General features: G+C 37.8%; 1 protein-coding gene across 1 annotated transcript in view; it reads right to left on the bottom strand.

The window, feature by feature from the left end:
* Positions 1-23,928, bottom strand: part of REV1 (REV1 DNA directed polymerase) — a 104,986-nt gene that overhangs the window by 55,348 nt on the left and 25,710 nt on the right. The window contains exons 2-4 of the mRNA XM_049785042.1: positions 15,923-15,986; positions 13,596-13,722; positions 3,961-4,129 (exon numbers count right to left, since the gene is read on the bottom strand). Coding sequence (XP_049640999.1) covers positions 3,961-4,129; positions 13,596-13,722; positions 15,923-15,976 — 350 coding nt within the window. The 5' untranslated portion in view covers positions 15,977-15,986. The remainder of the gene's footprint in view (positions 1-3,960; positions 4,130-13,595; positions 13,723-15,922; positions 15,987-23,928) is intronic.

Raw genomic sequence — 23,928 nt, forward strand, 5'->3', positions numbered from 1 at the left:
CATCAAAATTTAAAAAAACCAAACACTACATGACTTACATTAAGCTTTCTAAGTATATAAAAATATATTCTGTATATATATATATATATATATACACACATACATATACGAGTTTATAGTCTATATAATAGAGTGGACACTCAATCCAAGAAAGCAATTTATTTATCTATTTAGATATTGTTTTGTCCTATTACCCCAGAAAAGCTATGCCAGGCTGAGATCAAGCTGAGATTAACTGCATGCAAGGCAAATGCCCTACCCTCTGTAGTATTGCTACTGCCCCTCATATAAATCTGATTCCAATTTAATTACAAATTATATTTTCTTTTTTTTTTTTTTTTTTTTTTTTTTTTTTTTTTGGTTTTTGGGCCACACCCTGTGACGCTCAGGGGTTACTCCTGGCTATGCGCTCAGAAGTTGCTCCTGGCTTCTTGGGGGACCATATGGGACGCCGGGGGATCGAACCGCGGTCCGTCCTAGGCTAGCGCAGGCAAGGCAGGCACCTTACCTCCAGCGCCACCGCCCGGCCCCCAAATTATATTTTCTTTATAGGAAAACAATTCTGCACATAAAATATGCTAGCCAGTAGACAAATCAGAAACTAAGGTCCAAAAATAAAAAGTATTTTTTAGAATAAATCTTTATCAGAAAGTAGAGATGGCCATATTTTCCATGAAAGTATATTGATATAAGGCATAAAAACACAAAACAACTATGCCAAATGAATCTGCAACCAATTTTAGGTGAATTTAAAAATGTAAAATCTGGGGGTTGGAGTGACAGCACAAGCAGTAACACCTTTATTTGCCTTGCACGTAGCCAATACAAGATGAACCCTGTTTCAAATCCTGGCATCCCATATGATCCCCTGAGCCTGCAGGAGCAACTTCTGAGTGCCTCTGGATGTGACCCCCCCCCCCCCAAAAAAAAATCTGAGCCAGAGCAATAGCATAGCAGGAAAGGTGTTTGCCTAGGTGGCCAACTTAGGTTCAATACCCGGCATCCCATAAGGAGCACTGCCAGGAATGATGCCTGAATACAGAGCCAGGTGTGGCCCAAAAGCAAAAAACAATCAAATAAACAAAAAGTAAAATCTGAAGCATGAGATGTAAATAATAGGTATACAATATATAAAATAACATTAAAGAGGTAAATTAAAAAGCAAACTGACCAGAAGTCAGTCAGACCCAGCAATCCCTCCAGTAGCATAAACCAGTGGCAAAGCAGCATCTCTTAGCTCACAGGACATCCTTATGAGAACGTTAACCACAGGGGGACAGATATTTGTGCTACAAGACTCAATATGAGCAGGCAGGACTCTTGCCTTGCACACTGGGTCCTTGGCATACCATATGGTCCTAAGTCCTCCAAAAGCCAGAAGTGATTCCTGAGTGCAGATCCAGGAGTAACCTCTGGTCACAGTCAGGTATGCCCCCACGCCACTCCCCCACCAAAAGATTCAATCTGTATAAAACATTTATTAAGAACTGCAAAAGAGGGGCCGGGCGGTGGCACAAGAGGTAAGGTGCCTGCCTTGCCTGCGCTAGCCTTGGACGGACCGCGGTTCAATCCCCCGGTGTCCCATATGGTTCCCCAAGCCAGGAGCGACTTCTGAGCGCATAGCCAGGAGTAACCTCTGAGCGTTACTGGGTGTGGCCCAAAAACCAAAAACCAAAAAAAAAAAAAAAAAAAAAAAAAAAGAACTGCAAAAGAAAATATTTTTAATTGGGCTCTAAGACCCTCCTTATGGCTGATGAGGCAGAACAATGAATCAGCAGTTTCTTCACATCTTACATCTCAGTACTATACTGTCGAGACAAAGATTATCATAAGAAAAACTAAACTTATACTATATGCAAATACAAGACTGATGGAGCAAAGGTTTCACTAAAATAATCTTAAATTATAACTAATGTACACAGGCTTCTCATTAAAGGATTTCCAGCCTCTAAGAAGCAGTGGCCTCTATAATCATGTCTACAGTAACTCAAGTTTACCAGCACATGCACAGACACCAGGGAATTCTACTCAAAGAAAAGCAAGCACCCACACAATTATAAGTGGTAGTTGCTTTATAAAGCTGCATAAACTAAAAAACAGGAAAACTAATTATAAAAGGGAGTATCATGTATCATTCATCACACAGCTAATATGTTTTAAATAAAAGATGATTGCCATGAAGAAGAGATTAGCAAGATCAAGATTACAGTGTAATCAAAACAGGGTTTCTGATTATAAAGGCTTATACACTATGACCGCAGACACAGAAATTTCTTTCTGTAGTAAGATGTATACTCAAGCAGCAAGAGAAAGAGGAGAGAGATAAAGAGTAGTGATAGAGAAGAGGGGAGGGGAGGAGAGAAAAAGAGATTTACTCAAAATGACAAATTTCTATATGGCAAACTCACCTTATAATAAGCTTAAAAAAAAAAAGTTCCCAAATAAGTCAGAAAAAGATTAATTCTAAAAATCCAATTTTTCAATAGGGAGAGGAAATGGGGAGGTGGTGAGAGAGAGAGAGAGGAGAGAGAGAGAGGAGAGAGAGAGCGAGAGTGAGAGAGAGAGAAAGAGAAAAAGAAAAAGAGAAAGAGAGAGAGAGAGAGATCTGAATGATTGTCAGAGCTGGGAGTAAAGAACTGATCTCTGAGCACAGAGCCAAGATTACCCCAGAACACAGCTAGGTGTGCCAAAATCTGACCATACTTTCAGACAATGATTGCAGATTAGAATTTTAGGGACCATAGAGTACAGCAGGAAGGGCACTTGCTTTGACAGCCATTCCAGCTTCAATTTCCATCACCACATATGGTTCCCCAAGTGATCCCAAGCCAAGAGCCTTGTAGGTCCTGGCACTGCCAGTTGTGGCCCCAAAACAAAAATTTAAATTTTAGTCTTTTCAGTTTTAACTGTCAAACCTAACAACTACTCAAATATATTATCAATCATAATTTTCACCAGGACTACACATGCGATCCTTAAATTCATTAAGTTCACATGAATGGTCACCACTGATATACAACACATATCCAAACCAACAGTAGAAAAAAAGAACAGATTTTAATAATATTACCAATTGTTCTTCTTATCACCACGCCCATTACTCTGTCTTTTTTTCTCCTTAGTATGTATTAAGTGAAATATAACTTACTTATGCTAGGTATATAGCTTAATGTCTATTACCTCTAACAGAATGTAACCTCCAAGGGGTGAAAGACATTTGTTTTGTTTATTAATATTTTCCAAGTACACAGAACTCCTATATATATGCTGAATGAGTAAAAACATGCTTACTCAGTCTCTGCCCATCACTGATTGCTGTGGCTTACTTGAGGTATCTTTCCTCATGTAACTTAGGTAGCAAGATCCAGCAAACCAAACACCAAACCAAACCAATTTATGGAATATCAAAATTTAGAACCCGAATAATTAATGTGAGATTAAAGGATATAATAGTATTTCTTGGGGCGATAGCACAGCATTAGGGCATTTGCTTTGCACTTAGCAGACCTAGGACGAACTCAAATTCCATTCCCTGTATCCCATATGGTCCCTGTGCCTGCCAAGAGTGATTACTGAGCAGAGCCAGGAGCAACCCCTGAGCACTGCTGCCAGGTTTGCCCCAGAAACAAAACAAAACAACAAAAAAAATGATAGTATTTCTTAGCACTAATTACTTTTTAACCTTAAGAGGTAATATAAATTAAATATATTTTAATAGAAATATAAAGTTTTCTTTTTTTTTAATTTTACATCTTAAAAAAAGAAATATCATTATAAAACTTGCTTCTTTGCTTGGTGTATACAGGCCTCAACTCCAGCACTTTCTACCTAATGGTCCTCTCGAGGGTTTATACCCATTTCCATGGCCACGTAGGGATGAGGGCCCTAGTTTGCGGCATTTGGTATTTTCAGTTCTCTATTCAAAGTTTTCTAATATTTAAAACTAAAAATTAAACTTACCTTTCCACAATCCATTCTGGCCGAATTACTTTTTCCCCTTTTAATTCTTTAATTTTGGAATTAGGAAGATTTGTGGCAATAATGTGTGTTGTTTTGGATCTGGAATAATAAACATGATACTGTCCTCCATGCAACATCATTAATTTTCTCAATTCATCAGCAGAAGGATCTGTAAAGTTAGTATCAAAATATAATAAGGTTTTAACATATTAAAAAGTTATACTAAATGCAATTTAAAGAATTTAGCATTTGTTCACTTTCCCATTAGCTGATATCAATAAACAAAGTTGAGATGTAAATCAAGAGAGATCATGCTATTTTCCATAGCATGTTTCTAACAAAAGCAACAACAGGTTAATTTTCACAACATACGAAGGAACTACCCAAAGCCTATATAGCTTAGCATGAGTGGTGGTAGCCCTCATTTTGTTTTTAGTTAAAAACAGAGTGTGGGGCCCGGAGAGATAGCATGGCGGCATTTGCCTTGCAAGCAGCCGATCCAGGACCAAAGGTGGTTGGTTCGAATCCCGGTGTCCCATATGGTCCCCGTGCCTGCCAGGAGCTATTTCTGAGCAGAAAGCCAGGAGTAACCCCTGAGCACCGCCGGGTGTGACCCAAAAACTAAAACAAAAACAAAAACAGAGTGTGGGTGTGTGTATGTGACAATTTAAGTATTTCTTGAGGCCAGAGTGAGAGCATAGCAGGTAAGAATGCTTGCCTTGTACAAGGCCAACCCAGAATAGATCTCAGGAGCAGCACCACGAGTGATCCTTGAGCACAGAACCAGGAATAAGCCTTCAGCATTGCTGTGTATGGCCACAAAACAAAATTGATTATTTCTTGAATTTTTTTCTTAGGAAGTTAAGAGTGGAGCTGGGCCTTACCCACTGATGTCAAGGGCTCTGTGTTCAAGGATTACTCCTGGCAGTGCTCAGTGAGGTATATGCAGTGCCAGGGATCAAAATATGGACTGCAGGCAAGATAAGAGTACTACCATTCTATCTACACCTCTACGGCTCATTTTTTTATTTATTTTTCTACTTCTTCAGCAACCAACTCCCACATTACCAAGTTAAAAAAAAAAAAAAGCTCTAAAATTTTCGTAACAAATTCACCTGTTATTAATACTTTGAATTAAGCAGATAATGACTTAATAATAATATAAAATACTTTGAAAGAAATATAGGCAGAATTCTCCTTATCAACCAACCCCAGAGGCAGCTTCAATGACACCACTGGATGAAAACAAAAGTAAAATAAGCAAGCAGGGACTACATCAAACTAAAAATGATTTTGCACTATGAGAGAAAATATGCTGAAATAAAATGGGAGAAAATATTTGCACAAAATTCATAAGGTTAAGGGTTCAAGATACTAAAGCATTCACAAAATGCAACAACCCAAATAAAACCAGTCACACCAAAAAATAGGGATACTATCTTAAAATATAGTCAAAAGGCATACAAATAAAAATTTATAATAACTTATCAGAGAAATGGAAATCAAAACAATGAGGTTTTACCTCCCACCAGTGAAACTGGCACATAACTAACCAGTGTTGATGGGGCCATGGGGGGACCCTCTTTTAGTATTGGTAGAAATGTCAACTTCTGGGGCCAGAGCGATAACACGGTGGGTTGGGTGCTACCATACACTCGAATGACCTGGGACGGACCCGGGTTCGATCCCTGGCATCCCACACATGGTCCCCATTGTCTCCCATGAGTGATTTCTAGGCAGAGCCAGGAGTAACCCCTGAACACCACTGGGTGTGGCCCAGAAACCAAAACAAGCTAACAAAAACCCAAAGAAATGTCAACTTCTATGAGAAACAACATGGAGACTTCTCAATATAAAAAAAAAAAAAAAATCAACATCCCATATGAAACAAATCCCATTCTTCGTATTTATCCTAATCCCAAATACTAAGTTGTTAATGTGTAAGGATAGATGTACACCTATATTCACACAGGACTTAGCGTAAAAGCTAGATTATGGGGGCCGGAGTGATAGTAGAGCAGTAGGACATTTGCCTTGCATGTGGCCAATCCAGGACGGACCTTTGTTTGATCCCGAGTTCCATATGGTCCCTCGAGCCAGGAGCAATTTCTGAGCGCATACCAGGAGTAACCCCTGAGCGTTACAGGGTGTGGCAAAAACAAAAAAAAACCTCTTGCCTTTTGCTACAAAATAGATGGGGTGTGAGCAGTTTATCTAAGGGGATGGGGAAGATAGCTCAGAGGGTTAAGACATGTTTTTCAAGTTTAAGGTCTAGGTTCAATCTAGCACGGCATGGCTCTCCTAATCCTCAAACACACACTGAACTGGGAGTAACCCCTGAGCACCTCCAGATGTGGCCCCAAAATCAGTAAGGAAAGAAAGAAGTCAGAGAAAGAAATACAAATACCAGATGATTTCTCTTCTATGTGGTATACAAAGAAAGCAAGAATGATATTCAAAAAATAACAAACCCTTAAGACCTCGATTATAGAAATGCTGCTTGATTATAGAATTCAAGAGGTGGGGATAAGAGGGTAAGACGGATAGGATTGGGGAAAGAAATAGTGACTGAAGGGGCCGGGCGGTGGCACTAAAGGTAAGGTGCCTGCCTTGCCTGCGCTAGCCTTGGACGGACCTTGGTTCGATCCCCCGGTGTCCCATATGGTCCCCCAAGCCAGGAGCAACTTCTGAGCACATAGCCAGGAGTAATCCCTGAGCGTTACCGGGTGTGGCCCAAAAACCAAAAAAAAAAAAAAAATGTGACTGAAGTGAAAACTAAAATAGACTTTGTTGTTGAGGGAGCAGTTAATTTTGTTCACCAATATTAACACTATTATAAACATTCTATCATAAATACAAAAAGAAAAAAGATTAGAGAAAAATGGGTGAGAGTAAACTAATTAACCATGAAATCCATATGACACTAGCTTAGTGTCTGCATCCTACTATACCAGTAAATTTCCTCCATATTTTGATGATAATCTGAAGTTACTCTGTCTTAATTGTGACACTTGTGGTGCAACATGTGCTTTCAGAGAGCAAGAATGCAACAGTCTTATTTTCTTCCCGGTCTAGGTTATACAAAAGATTAAAACTGTGGTTTAATAATATCCATGCACTCGCTCACAAACTACAGAAGTCACATAGCAGATTCCAAACTGAGATGAACTGGGTTTAAATCCTAGTTCTTTAACTTGCCAATTATGAAAATCTCAAGTTACTCAATTTTCTGCCTCAGTTTTCTGTTATATAAATAAAGTATAATATTACTTCAAAGAATTGTAGAATTGAGAAAAAACTAAAAATTATAAATTCCTATGTAAGTTGCACATGTGTCAATGAACAGTATTAATAGGGATATTATCATCTCTTATCCCCAAGCACAAAAGGAAGGAACTCCAAGCTGAGGCTTTCTATTTAGCAATCACCATATTTTTCCTCATATAAATACTTGCTTGTTCCTAGCTTTCAGTATCTTTCCTTTCAAAAATGCCTTTACTATCTATACTCAAGAAATAAAAAAGAAGAAAAAAAATCAAACAAAAATTCAGGAGGTTATTAGACCTTGAGAGCTTTCAAGAGATCTAATAACCATTTCATTTCCCACACTGGTATAAACAAGCCTAATCAAGTTAAACCAACTGGACCAATTCGAATATTTAATTAAGAAATGAAACAAACATCCCTCAACCCCCGTTATACATCTTCAATTATACATTATTATGTTATAATACATTAAAGTGAAAAAAAGGCAACTTAATCACCAACAAAGCTCATCACCACAGATTATCACTGACATTTTGATGAAGTTTCTTTGAATTCAACAGAATTAAGAGCTTCCCAAAGCAACATTACCAAAAGGGGAAAAAAAATAAGCTTTAGTTCTAACAAAAAATTTTTGAAAATGGTGTATTTCAATCAATTTCCCCCCTTGAGGGTTTAATAAAGCTTTTATTAACATGCAAATTACTATTTGTTGATGCATTTTTAAAGTATGTTTAGACAAATTAATTTATAGAAAATAAATCAATGATTAAAGAGATTAGTATCAAAAGCACACATAGCAAATAGAATCGCAAAGGTTAAGTAAGCTCAGATTTATATCTCCAAATACATCCATTTTGACTTAATCTTAAAATATTGCAGTCACTAATTTTGAGGCCCCTTTTCAACTGTACTTTTATACTAAAAGCCATCACATCTTGGTCAACTTTGAAAATAAGAAGGTAGGAAAGAATATAACAGGTAGGCCTTGCACAAAGCTGAACCCGGGTTCAATTCCCGGTATCAATGGTTTAATCTTTGTTACACATCAAAATTCTAGCTCCACCCCAACTCTAAAAAAGAGCCCGATATTCATATTTCTCATACCCTACCACCTGACTCTCATAATTAATACCCAGTAAGCATTTGCTGTTTCTTGCCAATGTATCTCCTTTATCCCTATTACACATTTTTTTTGGTATGGTAGTGGTGGTAGGGACATACCTGGAGCAGTGCTAAAGGATTACTCCTGGTAGAGCTTGGAGTTGGGTGTCAGGCATCAAACAAGGTCAACCACATGCAAGGTGAGTGCCATACCAGTAGTACTCTCTCTCTAGTCCCAATTCTAATATCTTTGTGTTGGGTATTATCATAAGTCAAACACAAGAGGTACAAATATCTTCCCCTAACTTCTATGGTTTCCTTTTATATGAGTATGAAACTTTCTTTCACTATGTAAAAGCTTTTTAGGGGGGCGGGCAGCAGTGGGCCACATCTAACACTGCTCAGGGGTTATACCTAGCTTTGTACTCAAGGGTCGATCATGGCAAGTTCAGGGGACCATATGGGATGCTGGGATTGAACCTGGGTTATCTACATATAAGGCAAGCACCCTACCCACTGTACCATTGTTTTGGCCCCATCCCTTTTTTTTTTATATAACTCCAATTGTTTATTCCTGCTTTTGAGCTCCAATTGTGTCACTTATGTCTGGTTTATTGCCTATGTTTTCTATACTAATTTACAGTTTGGGCTCAAATATCCAAAGTACAATTTGTATATGGTGTTAATTACCTCAGGATCAAGGGTAGTTAAACTTGTACACAGATTAATCTCACATACCACATCAGAAAAATAAAAATAATGTGATCATGGGGCCAGAGTGATAACACAGTGGTAGGGCATTTGCCTTGCATGCAGCCATTCCACGATGGACCTTGGTTTGATCCTTGGCATCGCATGTGGCCCCCAAGCCAGGAGTGATTTCTGAGCTCATAGCCAGGAGTAACACCTAAGCTCATAGAGTATGGCCCAAAAAGAAAAAAAAAGCAATCATACGAATATAATATGACAAAGCATCTGACAAGAAATCAACCTCCATTTATAATATTCATCAAATTAAGAATAGAGGGAACACAAGAAAGGCTGTATATGACAAATCAAAACTAATACTCATATTCAGAAGTGTAAAAGGACAACTTTTTGTATCTGGACTAAGACAAACATATACTCATACTGCTCATCTGGTCAAAATCCTATAAATAAAATTTATATCTTCTTTAATTTTAATTTTATTGAAACCATTGTGATTTATAAAGTCCTTCATAGTTGAGTTTCTGAAATACAATGTATTAGGGCCAATCCCAGTACTACTCCCTCTACCAAGTACATCCCATACCACTCCTCTGCCACCAGCATGCCAGTATAATAAGCCCATTTGAAGTTTAAATTGTTAAAGTTTGAGACTCTTGATTCCATTGCTGTTGCCTTTGGCTTGGATATTTAGATCTGTCCTTTTTTAACACTACCAATCCACCTGAGACTGCTTGGCCCCTGGGCCCCATCCTTTCATATTTGTGTTTCTACTCTTTCACCCAGTTTCTTTCCTTATCCCCGAAAAATTTAAATTTTATATAATTTTTTTCATAGATTTCTATTGAGAATACATTCATTATGTTCATCATTTTATGGTGCATATCCAAGGAACCTGGTGATGCTGTTTATGCTACACTTATAGAAAGAATACAAATGGTTACAAATACTTCCTGTATTATTGAGAATTTTCATTATTTCATTTGAGTCACACAACCCTATAAATTCGAAAAGAATAGAGCAGGGAGATAATTCAAAGTGCTAGAGGACATGTTTTGCATGCATGAGGCCAAAGTTTGATCCCTAGCACCATGTGCACTTTTGGACCTACATGGATCAGAAGAAGCCCTTAATTCCCTCAGGGTATAGTCCAAAATAGAAAAAAAAAAAGTTGTGTAACTACATGATAAGTATATTGAGACTTAACAGGTGATTTGTCTGCTATGATGCAGATACTTGTCTCTTAACTCCATTCATAACCAACTTCTCCAGTAATTTACTCTTTACTCTGATTCTCCCTAACTACAGAGAATTATCAAATTCAACTGAAAGTCAGATATATTCAACCAACAAAAATGAAGTAAAATTTCAAGTCTCTCACTAATCATCAGGGAGATGCAAATCAAAACAACGAGGTACCATCTCACACCAATGACAGTGGCACACATAGCAAAGGACAAGAACAATCAGTGCTGGAGGGGATGTAGAGAGAAAGGAACTCTCTCATTCACTGCTGTTGGGAATGCTGTCTAGTCCAGCCTTTATGGGAAAACAATATGGGAATTCCTCAAAAAACTGGAAATTGAGCTCCAGTATGATCCAGCTATACCACTCCTAGAGATATACCCTACGAACACAAAAACACAACATAAAAATGCCTTCCTCACACCTATATTCATTGCAGCGCTATTTACAATAGCCAGACTCTGAAAACAACCAAGATGCCCTTCAACAGATGAATGGCTAAAGAAACTATGGTACGTACATATACACAATGGAATGTTATGTAGCCATCAAGAGAGATGAAGTCATGAAATTTTCCCGTACATGGAGGAACATGGAAACCACTGTGCTGAGTGAAATAAGTCAGAAGGAGAGAAATAGACATAGAATAGTTTCACTCATCTAAGGGTTTTAAGAAAAACAAAAGACATTATTGTAATGCCCAGAGATGCAAATACCTATCACACAATAACTAAATTATAAGAGTGGCATAAATTAATGTTCTCTTTCACATATAGGAGAATCAATCCCTATAGTCCTAATGAAATCAGTGTTTCACAGGAAATGTAAAGAGGTTCAATGTATTCAAAGAAAATAAATCATGGGAGGCATCTATTTTCAAAAAATTAGTTATATTTGGAATTTCAGAAAATACCAATTTTAGGTTGACTTTTCAAACAAATCCATCTCACTTGAATATGCTATATTTGACTTCCTTGCTTCATTTTATGTCTTGACAAAGCAATTGCCTTCAAATTACATTTTCACAAACTTCATCATTTTCAAAGTCATTAGACCTGATCTTTCCTCCATATATTAATAAAAAAAAGAAAACTAGCCAACATCTATTTCTATAGTAATTGTCCTAAACCCAATTCACAGAAGAGAGGTGAGATTAAATAGGCCATTTGATTTGAGCACTAGTTTATCTGACATGACTTTAACCAAAATAAATATTCCCAGGGCCCATCTCTGAGGAATATTCAGTAAACCTAGAATGAGGGCCAACTCTCATGGGCTAAGGGGAGGAGCAATGCGTGGGTGGTGCACATGCACACCCAGCTGTGCTAAGGGGATCATATTGAGTGCCAGGAATAAAACCCTGATTGGCCGCATACAAGGCAAATAAATATGTTACCTGCTGTATGATCTCTGGCCCCCAATTTCCCATTTAAAAACTACAACATCGGAATAAACATAAAATTCTGATATTCATTCACTCACTCAATTATTTGTTGAATGTGTATTAAGAACTGTACCTAAAGAAACACCACAGCCAAGTGTGTAAATACTGATGTGTTTGAACACTATAGCTAAATAAAAACACAAAGCACACAACCAGGCATGTAAGATGCTTGGTTATTGCAATATCATCAAAACTAATGAAGAGGCCAGGAAGCGTGAAGGGGAGATCTGGCTCCTGAGACTTCCCAGCACTGACCCATATGTACCATGAAGTCCTAACAGCTCTGCTGTCTGTGATCCCCAAAGGGAAAACAACAAGGTGTGTGACCATTAGGACAACCCCTAACAAGTATTAGGATCAGCATGTATGTGAACTCCACAACCAAGGGCAACCTCAAATCATCACTGCAACAGCAGTAAAGGAGGGGAAAAAAAAGGAAAAGGAAAATTGGGCACATACCAAGCTACAAATAATTACACTATCAACTACATGCCATATGAGACTCAACAAAATTAAACTTAATTCATCTACTCTGAGATAACATACTTAGGCTAAATTCATTGCCAGTGATGTCTAATAAAAATTTTTTTTTCTGATTTCTGAGCCACACCTGATGACACTCAGGGGATACTCCTGGCTCTGCGCTCAGAAATTGCTCCTGGCAAGCAAGGAGGACCATAGGGAATGCAGGAAATCAAACCCGGGTCTGTCCCAGGTCAGCCGTGTGCAAGGTAAACACCCTACCACTGTGTTATTGCTCCAGCCCTAAAAAAATAAAAAAAATAAAATTTCCTGATTATGGAATAGTCAATAGAGGTATCTATGACATTAAAATGATAATATAGCTCTTTTTCTTGAATTGTAACAAACAAGTATAAAAACTAGTAAATGCTAAGATAGCATTTACTAGCAAGGAACTATGTCAAGTTCCACAGGAACAAGTCATCAATATTAACAGATATAAAGGGGAAGTTATTTATCAACAGAGACATTAAAGATTAGCAGTTAGGTGAGAAGTAGAAAAATATAATAAGCAAACTCAAATATTTACTTCAAAAAACTGTATTCGCTCTAATAATGCACTTTGGAATGAATGAAGGGAATCTTTAAAAGAACGAAAAGAAAACTAGCAGCAAAATATAATAGTAGACAAGTGACAATTGACTTGTCAGATCAAAGAAAGACAATATCTAAGCTGGCTATCTGGAAGTTCACAAGAGGCTGCTTGGTGCAGCTAAATCAAGATAAATCTGTGACAGACAGAACCTTGCTATTTCTAACACTGGAAGTGAGAAGAGTTGATAGAATAAGAAGCTTATAGTTTCTGTGTAGAAAGAAAAAGAATTACAGATCTCTCATTCCCACAGAAGACTAGTTATCTTGCTCCAACCAGTACTAAACTCAGTAAAAGGTTTGGTCGAAAGAAAAAAGATCTAGGATATGGATAGTTTTAAGAAGGGCAATTAAATAAAATCATACTTCATAAAACCACGAGAACCTACACAGCACTAAACCCTACCCCACTAACATCAAATGAATTATGGATTATTATTACACTTGGAGATTCACCAATGAAGACTACCTACCTGGCCAGTCTACCTATATAACAAATCTCAGATTACATAACCACCACATAATTGTAGAGCTTCCAATCAGCTGCCTAAAAGACTACTTTCATTTCATTCTAAATCATTTACGTTTTTTAACTTCATTTTGATAAAAAATTTAAAATAAAAAAAGCCAATGTAGTAGAATAGAAATCTAAGCATTTTACCATCTTTATATATAACAGCAATCTAAAACAAATCTCAATCCTGATTTTAAAAGTACATGTCATAATAGGGTACCTAAAATGTAAAAAATACTCAACCTGTATATCCATTAACATAGATAGCAACTCCACTAAAAATTGTAGACAAACTTCCATCCTTCTGCAGCGTTGCATCTGATCGAAACTGTTCCTCCAATTTCTGTACCTTGGCAGTCATATACCCACCCTAGAATTAAAGAAAAGGTAAAATAATGAGTTGTATTTTAATCTATTCACTTGAAAGAAATGTACTTTTAAAAAATAAACAAAAAACTTTATTTTGTGCTAATAAATTGTCAAAATGGCAATATATAATAAGTATAAACCATAAGCAAGATAATATAAACCAAAAGGGACATTTTGCTACATCTACTTAGCTGTTAGTAACTGCACATTTTCATAACACTTACTACGTTTCCAACTTTTTTTTTTTTTAATTAAGATCACTACTAGTAAGAGTATGAAAATATTCCACAATTGGGCAGCCAGGGAGATAGCTCAGAGAACTGGAACAATCTGTACGCAGGAACCCAGAGTTAAATCCAGAGCACCCTCAGAACTACCAGTTATGGTATGCTCAAGCCCCCAACAAAACCCCAGACTTTTCTAAGAAAAACACCTATTAGGAAAAAACACCAAAGATAAAAGTAGACAATACTCTGATGTGTAAGTAACTTTGCTCAATCTTTGCCTCAATCTTTTCTTCAATTTAGAAAAGGTGATTGCAAAACATGACATTTGTCAAGAATAGTTCATAAAAATGGGAACTTGCATTTTAGCTTCACTTTCTAAGCATGTTATATAATACCTAGAATTTAAAAAAAAAAATTCTAGTTTTACCCCTGTAGTCACCAGCTGATTAGAGAAAAAGGAAAAAAAACAAATGGGATGTGGTGCCTACACACAGTAGCACTGAGATCAGAACCATTATCACAGCCCTAGACATGTTTGTGCTCTCTCCAGCTCCTCAATGCTCAAATTTTATGAGATGTGTGCTTATATCTGGCCCCTTGTGCTTTTGCCAGTCCCATGACAGTAATTTTAAAAAGACAAAGACAAAAATCAAGAACAATTTAATTACATAATTTTATCTACAAAATTAAGCAAAAGTTAAATCAACATTTAAACCAATTAAAAATATGGCAAGTGGTCAACAGGGCCCATTTGAGACTGGATTCAACTATCTTCTGTACTAGAAAATTTAAAATTAGTAACTTAAAGTAAAATTAATCAGATGAACAAACCTACACAGTAAATGAGAATACAATAAGTTATTCCATGGCTAAATTCTGGATGTAATAAATCTATTTGTAGTAGCACTAATTTCCATCAGATAATATTAACCTCAAAGAATTTAAGGACTAAAGAGAGTACAGAAGTATAGTGCTCTCAAGAGTACAGTACAGGAATATAAAGTTGCATACCTTGCATGTGGCTTACCCATATTTAATCTCAACAGTAGTACACTAGGTACTGTTTCTAGGTACACTCCTAGAGACCCCCAAGTACTAACAGGGATGGCTCCGGTAATCCCCACTGCAGGACCCAAGCAACAACCCCCCCACATGCATCTTCAGGTCTAAGCAATGAGCCACAGAACCTATTGGTCAAGAATCATCAGGAATGTCCTTTCAGGCCCCAAACATTGTTTGGGAGTTTCCTACCCTGCAAAAATCAAAAGTAGTAAAACACTGTAACAGCTAAAGACCTGTAAATATATTAATCTGGTCACACTTCCACCAAATTTGAAATAATTATTGTAATTTTTGTTTCTGAGCTGCATCTCACAGTGCTCTGCAAACTGGGATCATTCTAGACAGTGTGTTAGAGGACCATGGGGTATCAGGGGTAGAAATCAGGCCTCCTAAATGCAGAGCATAAATTAGTCATGTAAATTAAAGACAGATACAGGAAGTAGTCTATAAGTGGCAAATCATTTTTCAGAAAGAAATTATTTTTGATTATTTAAATATATGCTCAATACTAAATAATTTTTCTTTAGAAAAAGTAACTTACCCCTATTATTAACATTGTGGGGTTCTCATCTGACAAGTATTTTTCTCTCCCTTAACACAGAGGCTTTACAAAAATAGGATTCTATATAATCTATATTTTTGGATATCTGTCTTTCTGTTTCTTAGTATTTTTGGCAATGCTGAAAATAATTATAATACAATAAATTTTGTAAAATTAAAACATTTATTTTTATCAGGATAAAATTCCTAGGAAAAAATTTTAGGGATGTTAAAGTCTTATAACAATTTAATAAATAGGTGTCTAAAATTATTTACAAATTATAGAATGTCTTGAATATGATATAAACTAAAAGAAGAATGAAAAATACCTAGAAAATGCAATATAATTATTTTTATTCTTTTAAAACACACCCATTTTTCCCAGCCATCATTTTCAGCTCGCTTCCTCCATCCACCTCGTCTCATAGTTGAACTTCTGTATCAGGAGAAAAAGAAATATGTCAATTTTCTAACATAATGAACTATCATTGATACTTTATCTTAATATCAAGAAAAAATTTTAAAAACTCTAATATTCATTTCATGAAGTTTAATGTGTACTATAGAGAAAAACTTTCATTCAGATTCACAAGTAAAATCTGATGCTAAAAAACACTTCTGTGCAGAAAATCAGATCTAAATTATATCTACTTTCACTTCAGATTTTGTTGCTTGTTTTGAAGACATTCATCGACAGTCAGAGGTAACTACTGGCTCTGCACTTAGAAATTACTCCTGGTGGGAGCCAAAGTGATAGCGCAGTGGGTAAGGTGCTTGCCTCACAAACACAGTCAATCCAGGTTTGGTTCCAACCACCCCATATGACCCTAAGTAGTGCCAGGAGTGATTCCTGAGTGCATTGCTGGATATGCCCCCAACAAAATAACACGGAAATTACTCCTGGAGGTGCTCAAGGGACCACATGGGATGTAGGATGTAGGATCAAACTTGGGCCATCACGTGCAAGGCAAGCACTCAACCCCTAAAATTCAAATTTTAGCAGATCAAAGTATTATGAATTCCTAAGCATCAATCAATCCAATACTCATTTATAATTTCCTTTTTTTTTTTTTTTTGTTTTTGGGTCACACCCTGCATCGCTCAGGGTTACTCCTGGCTCTACGCTCAAGAAATTGCTCCTGGCAGGCTCGGGGGACCATATGGGATGCCGGGACTTGAACCACAAACCTTCTGCATGCAAGGCAAACGCCTTACCTCCATGCTATCTCTCTGGCCCCTGTCCACTGTAATTTCTAAAATAATTTAATAAAAGCAAGGAACACATAACAGAAATATTTTAACTGATAATAAACTAGTAAATTTCCAATTCTTTTTTTTTTGGTTTTTCGGCCACATCCATTTGGTGCTTAGGGGTTACTCCTGGCTAAGTGCTCAGAAATTGCCCCTAGCTGGGGGGACCATATGGGACGCCGGGGGATCGAACCGGGGTCGCGATCTTTACTTGGCTAGCGCTTGCAAGGCAGACACCTTACCTCTAGCGCCACCTCGCCGGCCCCAAATTTCCAATTCTTTTTTTGTTTTGTTTTGTTTTATTTTGGGGCCGTACACAAAGGTTACAAAAGTAACCCAGGGTTACTCCTGATTCTGCTCAGAAATACTCCTGGCAGGCTCAGAGGACCATGAGATGCCAGGGATCGAACCTGGGTCAGCTGCAGGAAAGACAAACAAGCCTACCCACTGTTCTATTGCTCTGGCCCCAATTTTCCATTCTCTTCAAGGTAATCTACTCCAATTATGTACTATAATATCACCAGAACAAATAATCATCAATGTGCCAGCCTCCTTAGTTGCTACCAAGGTACCATTAGTCCAAGCAGATACTACATCAGAACAGCAAAATTCTGTTATCTGGCTCTGTTAGGTAAAGAGACAGACACAAGCCTCTTGTCAGCTGTGGTGGCTATTCTGTATGATGAGAAATGGTGTTATAAAGATCCAAACAGCCCTTGGCAGAAATAAAGATTTCTACTCCTGTACAATGCAGGAGCATAAAGTCAAATTCTTCTAACTCTAATGATTTTAATGATATCACATATTTTCAGACTTGACTGTATAATCTTTAAAAAAAAATTCCCAGGGGGCCAGTGCAGTGGTGCAAAGTGGTAAGGTGTCTGCCTTGCCAGCACTAGCCTATGATTGACTGCGGTTCGATCCCCTGGTGTCCCATATGGTTCCCCAGCCAGAGCACATAGCCAGCCAGGAGTAACCCATGAGCGTCACCAGGTGTGGCCCAACCCCCTCCCCAAAAGAAACCCTACAAATTTACACTTTACTAACAGATATTTGCTTTCCAATATTTCCTGTTAAAAATATTATGTATTTTTATTATCTACTTTTTTAAAGTGTCTAAGAGAGTGGTAGGCAACCTTTTTTTAAACTGAGCCAAATCTCACCAAAACCACAACTAAAATTTATTTTGAGAGCCACATTTTTTTTTTTTTTTTGGTTTTTGGGCCACACCCTGTGACGCTCAGGGGTTACTCATGGCTATGCGCTCAGAAGTTGCTCCTGGCTTCTTGGGGGACCATATGGGACGCAGGGGGATCGAACCGCGGTCCGTCCTAGGCTAGCGCAGGCAAGGCAGGCACCTTACCTCCAGCGCCACCGCCTGGCCCCAGAGAGCCACATTTTTAAAACCGAAAATACATAGGTTGGTACACTGTTTTTAGTTTCAATAAGTTTTTATTGAGAATATTCTGCACGCAAGTATCCACATAGGTCAGGAGGATACAAATAACACAACTAATAAAACAAAAACTTTAGAACGATATTATTTATCCATAATTTTAAATTCCGTAAAATTTGCCTTACAATGTAGAGAATATTACATCCTGACAATGACTGACAAAGTCACACACACTAATGTGAACATTGGCCTTGCATTTCCTTGGATATAGTTTGAGTAAGTCAGGTTTGTATGTTGTTGTTTTTAATTTTAGGCACGATTCCAGGTTCTCATCGATGAGATGATTCCTCAGTTTACTCTTGATAAGATTCATGCTTGAAAATGATTGTTCGGGGCCGGAGAGATAGCATGGAGGTAGGGCGTTTGCCTTTCATGCAGAAGGTCATCGGTTCAAATCCCGGCGTCCCATATGGTCCCCTGTGCCTGCCAGGAGCAATTTCTGAGCATGGAGCCAGAAGTAACCCCTGAGCACTGCCGGGTGTGACCCAAAAAGCCACAAAAAAAAAAAAAAAAAAAAAAAAAAAAGAAAATGATTGTTCGCATAAATATGTAGACCCGAACAAGGAAAGAACAGCAAACACTAGCTTTTTTAGTTGACTATGAGTCAGGAATACTATTCCAGGTGTTAAAAATCAACATATCTTCCTTCTCCAGGTCTTTCAAAGCAGACCACTTGTGCTGTGAACTAAGTTCACATTTGTGTTTCTCCAATCTTTCTAAATTAGCACAAAAACATTCAAATTTCAAGCTCCACAGTTCTGTTTTTTAAACCCAGGAATTGCATTTCAAAGTTGCCAATGTCGATTTTAAAGAAAGAAAAATTTATTTCCGTTACAGTGGCATCCAGAGGTTTTTTTTTTTAACAAAGGCCAACGTCGCTTTGCTGTTTCTGAAATCCTGGAACCTCTTGAGAAAAGCTTCCCTCATATTTAAAAGTGCTGTTTTAAAATAGGTAATGTCAATATCAGAATTATTTTCTTGGCGATGTTTCAACAGGCTTGGAAAGTGAATCAAAGTTTCTCTGTCAAAATCTTGAGCAAAAACAGGTAATTTGTTTTCAAACGAAATAACTTCTTCTAACAAAGAAAAAATTGTGTTTCTTTTCCCCTGTAGTTTATGATTAAGCTGATGTAGATGTGAAGTAACATCCACCATGAAATACAGTTTTTGAATTCATTGATCGTTTGTTAATTCTGGATAGTGAACACCCTTCTCAAGGAAAAATGCTATGATTTCTGATAATAAGGAAGCAAAACATTTTAAAACGTTTCCTCTGACGAAAAAAAAAAGTTTCCTCTTGATAACCATAATGTGCTGAAATTTGAAACCCTACAATATGGAGGATGAAACAGGTAAAAGAGAAAAACTTTTAACAATCTTTAAAAGCAAGGACAGTGTTCCAGAGAAAAGTAGTGATTTCACTGAAAGGAAAAATAATCTATTGACACTTTAGTGTGTGCAGCACAACCCTTCACCAGTGCACTTTTTCCACCACCAATGTCCTTCGTTTCCTTCCCCTTTACCCTCCTCTGCCTATGTCAGGGGCAGGCATTTTGCTTTTCTCTCTCTCTCTTTTCCTCTATGACACTGAGGTTTGCAAAATTTCCTTTATGACACCGTGATTTGCAATATTGTTAATTAAATGGTACCATGCATGTCACTTATCCAGTTTCAGCATCCAGTTCTTGTCCAGAGTGATATGTTCCAACTATCAATGTCATAATGTACCTTTCTCTATTCTAACTGAACTCACGACTTTTTATGGCAAGCTTCCTATCATGGACTCGTCCTCCTGTCCCTCATCCCTATTTTTTCTAGATATTATTACCATATTGCCATTTATTATTCTTATATGCCACAAATGATTATTCTGTGTCTACACCTCTCCTTCTGACTCATTTCACTCAGAATAATAATCTGATGTGTTGATATATGTACAGATGATGCACTATGCATGGCTCAGTGTTTTTGTGTAGAAGCTGCACACCGTACATTGTATCGTCTCATTGTATGATAGACTGGATTCAGAAAAACTCCCTGCTGAACTAAACTCTGTGACAGATGACACAGTAAAGATAATTTGTGAAATTCACAATTGTGATCAAATCCAGGCTATTCACCCCCTGGGTGAGAGTATGGATGCCCACTACTAGCATCTTCTCCATGAAGAAGTGAAGTGGCTGTTCAGGGGAAGGGTGCTCTCTCGCCTTGTTGGCAAGAGGGAAGAAGTAGTGCATTTCCTGTGAGAGCAGAACTCTGACTTTGTACAGCCTAGTTGGACAAGGAATGGGTAGCTAAGCTTGTGTATTTGGCAGACATTGTTCATTTTCTCTATGAATTTAATATTTCTCTGCAAGGGAGTTTCACAAGTAGTTTTTACAGTGAGACATAAGATGAATGTGTTCAAAAAAGAATCTGATTCTGGGATAGCTGTGTCTGAGAAAGAGATATTGAAATGTTTCCACTCTTGCAAAAATTTCTGATTGGCACTTATATTATGCAGAAAGTCATAATCAATATGAAAAACAGCATTTAAGGGCATTAGCTCACAACTTTAATCATGAGTACTCTGGGGCCGGCGAGGTGGCGCTAGAGGTAAGGTGTCTGTCTTGCAAGCGCTAGCCAAGGAAAGGACCTCGGTTCGATCCCCCGGTGTCCCATATGGTCCCCCCAAGCCAGGGGCAATTTCTGAGCGCGTAGCCAGGAGTAACCCCTGAGCATCTAACGGGTGTGGCCCGAAAAACCAAAAAAAAAAAAAAAAAAAAAAAATCATGAGTACTCTGAACATGAGAATCCATGGGAAAGAAAACTCTGGGTTGAGAATCCCTTCATGGAAAATGCCCACTCTTGTGCAAAATAAAATGTGTTTTTTAAATATAATTTTTATTTTGAACATAATGGCTTATATATTGTAGACAATAATATTTTAGGTACATATTTACATAAAACCAGGGGGATTCCCATCACTGATTTGTCCTCCCTATACCTCCGTTTTCGTCCTACCTCCCAAATCCTCCTCCCTCACCCCCGGGGCTGCTAGAAAATGTGGTCGGTCCCCTTTGTACCTAGTTTACTACTTAGTAGTCTTGCACCTGTTTGGTCTTGGTGCCTCCCTTATTTCCCCCTCTAACTGGGAGGCAGGACTAGATAGTTCAAGTTATGTGGTTTTGTTTGAAGAAGAGAAAAGTAATAAACTGGGGTAAAAGTCTAATCCGCTGAAAATGGGTGGGATTCTTCTAGAGGCTCTCATCATCAGTTTGAGAGATGAAGGAGAGAAATAAGGTGTAACACCCCAACAGTACAAAAAGAAGTGTCAGATATCCAGTGAGCACTCCAACAATAACAATGATAAGCACCACAAAAATAGCCATGGTCTTGAGATAAAAAGCATGGCAGGGCATATAAAGAAAGAAAAGAAGGAAAAAACATAAATGTAAATGGGGACAACTTCAATAACCACGCCAAAACAAGGAAATCAACAAGAAGTAGATAGGTAAATAAAAATAAAGGATGATCATGGAGTCAGTCCATGGCCTGCCTGGAGCCCAAAAAAGCTAGAATACCTTTTTCTTTATTAAAACCAATTCCCAATACCAGGAGGCTTCAGGTCAAGAGAGAGACAAAAGTACATATTCTGTAGATTTTTACAAATCAAAGGAAGAGGTTTAAGAAAGGATGACTTTGGAGGAACACCTTTGTTTAGGGTTGATACTGGGTATCATCTTATGCTCTTGGGAGCTGGCCACTGGGGCTGCACAAAGGCCGCACAAGACAAAGGCTAGGAGCAAAGTCCTGACTCCTGGAGGGACCCGCTGGGCACACATAAGAGCCACATTAAAAGTGTAAAGAGCTGCATGTGGCTCTCGAGGCATGGCTTGCTGACCACTGGTCCAAAAGATACGCAGAGACTATTTAATAGAATAAAACCAATAGAGATATAGGGGGCTGAGAATGTGAAGCCAAATGATTAGGTACAGAGATGCAGATTAGCTGTCGTGATGCTGGCAGAAAAAAGGGGCTTTTTAAGTTTGACAAAAGTAGGGAAGAAAGCTGAGATCTACCCAACATGTTAGATACAAGTTCCAGTACTGCCATAGTTTGGCCATGTTAAATATTTCTTCTGTTCTCAAGAATCTCATATTTTTTCAGTACCTTGGGATTTCTTCCTGTATTCTGAAGGAGTCTGGGAAACATGTTAGTACACTTTTGACATAAATTCTTACAAATAGTCTGGGAGCTCTGCTTACAAATAGTTTGAGAGTTCTGGCCATTATATACCAAAACACACACAAAAATGATGCAATGAATAATCAACTAAATGAAGGTAAAGAAATAAAATATCTTTAAAAGGTTTAACTTATTTTTGACAGCCTCAAATATTAAGTATCTACTATACAAGGTCAATATGAAAGTCTTTATCATGCAGTGTCCAGCAATGCTTAGGGAAGCAGGAATTCAACCCACACCAAATGCATATTAGACCTGCACCCTAGCTGCAATTCTATATTCCAAACCCTTCAATCATTCCTATAACAAGTCTCGCACCTAAAGACAACCAGGCATGTAGAGAAATAATATTTTATGATTATCAACAGAAATAAACAAAACAGACCTCTAGAGACTCTAGATACTGAATTTAATAAAGGTCAAAGTAATTACGCTTTTATGTTCAATGAATGGGACATAGTAAGTTAGAGACTATCAGCAACAAAGTGGAAAATGTAAGAATAACCTAAATGGCAACACTAAATTCAAAGATATAAGATTGTAAATTTAAAAAGTAAATCAGGGAGCTGGAGCAATATAACACAGCTGGTAGCGTATCTACTTGCACATGGCTGACATGGGTTTGATCTCCCAGCATATCATATGGTCTACTGCACAATGACAGGAGTAACCCTTGAACACCTCCACCTGTGGAGATGGATTGATCGATAGATAGAAGATAATCAGTAAAAAATGAACAAATAAAAAAATAACTGAAAAAGAAAGACATGTAGCTAAAACATAGTGGCATAAAAGGATAAAGAATATTTAAAAGGGGGAGAAAGGACACAAAATATACTCGGAAGACAAGACAATCTAGCTTAAATAAATTGAGGGGAGCTGTTATAATACTAAAAGAACTAAAGATATCAGGTATCAAATTCAAGAAGCCCAATGAATTCCAAGCAAAAAGCAAAAAAAAAATACACACACACACACACACACACACACACACACGCACGCGCGCACACACACACACACACACACACACCTGGGACATCTAATTACCAAAAGAAAAAAAAATCTTACAAGATGCTTTGGGGGTAGGGGGGAAAAACTCAATGTTCAGGGACCCCTGACTCTCACACAAAAGGACCTAAATCTATTCCCAAGCACTGCAAGCCAACCCTACCCTCAGCACCTGCCACAAGTATGGCCCTCAAAGTCCTGAAAATTGGCAGATGGGTCCACATAGTACCAAATCACTTGGCCTTAGTATCTACCATCACCCAGACTGGCCACCCAAGCAACATCATGAATGGTCTCTGGCAACATGAGCTCTGCAAAATAATATTTAAAAGTAACAGCAATTGGGGCCAGAATGATAGCGCAGCACTAGGGAGTTTGCCTTGCACGTGGCCAATCAGGACAGATCTGGATTCAATCCTCAGCATCCCATATGGTC

Source organism: Suncus etruscus, chromosome 12 (assembly GCF_024139225.1).
Source record: "Suncus etruscus isolate mSunEtr1 chromosome 12, mSunEtr1.pri.cur, whole genome shotgun sequence".
Taxonomy (NCBI): Eukaryota; Metazoa; Chordata; class Mammalia; order Eulipotyphla; family Soricidae; genus Suncus; species Suncus etruscus.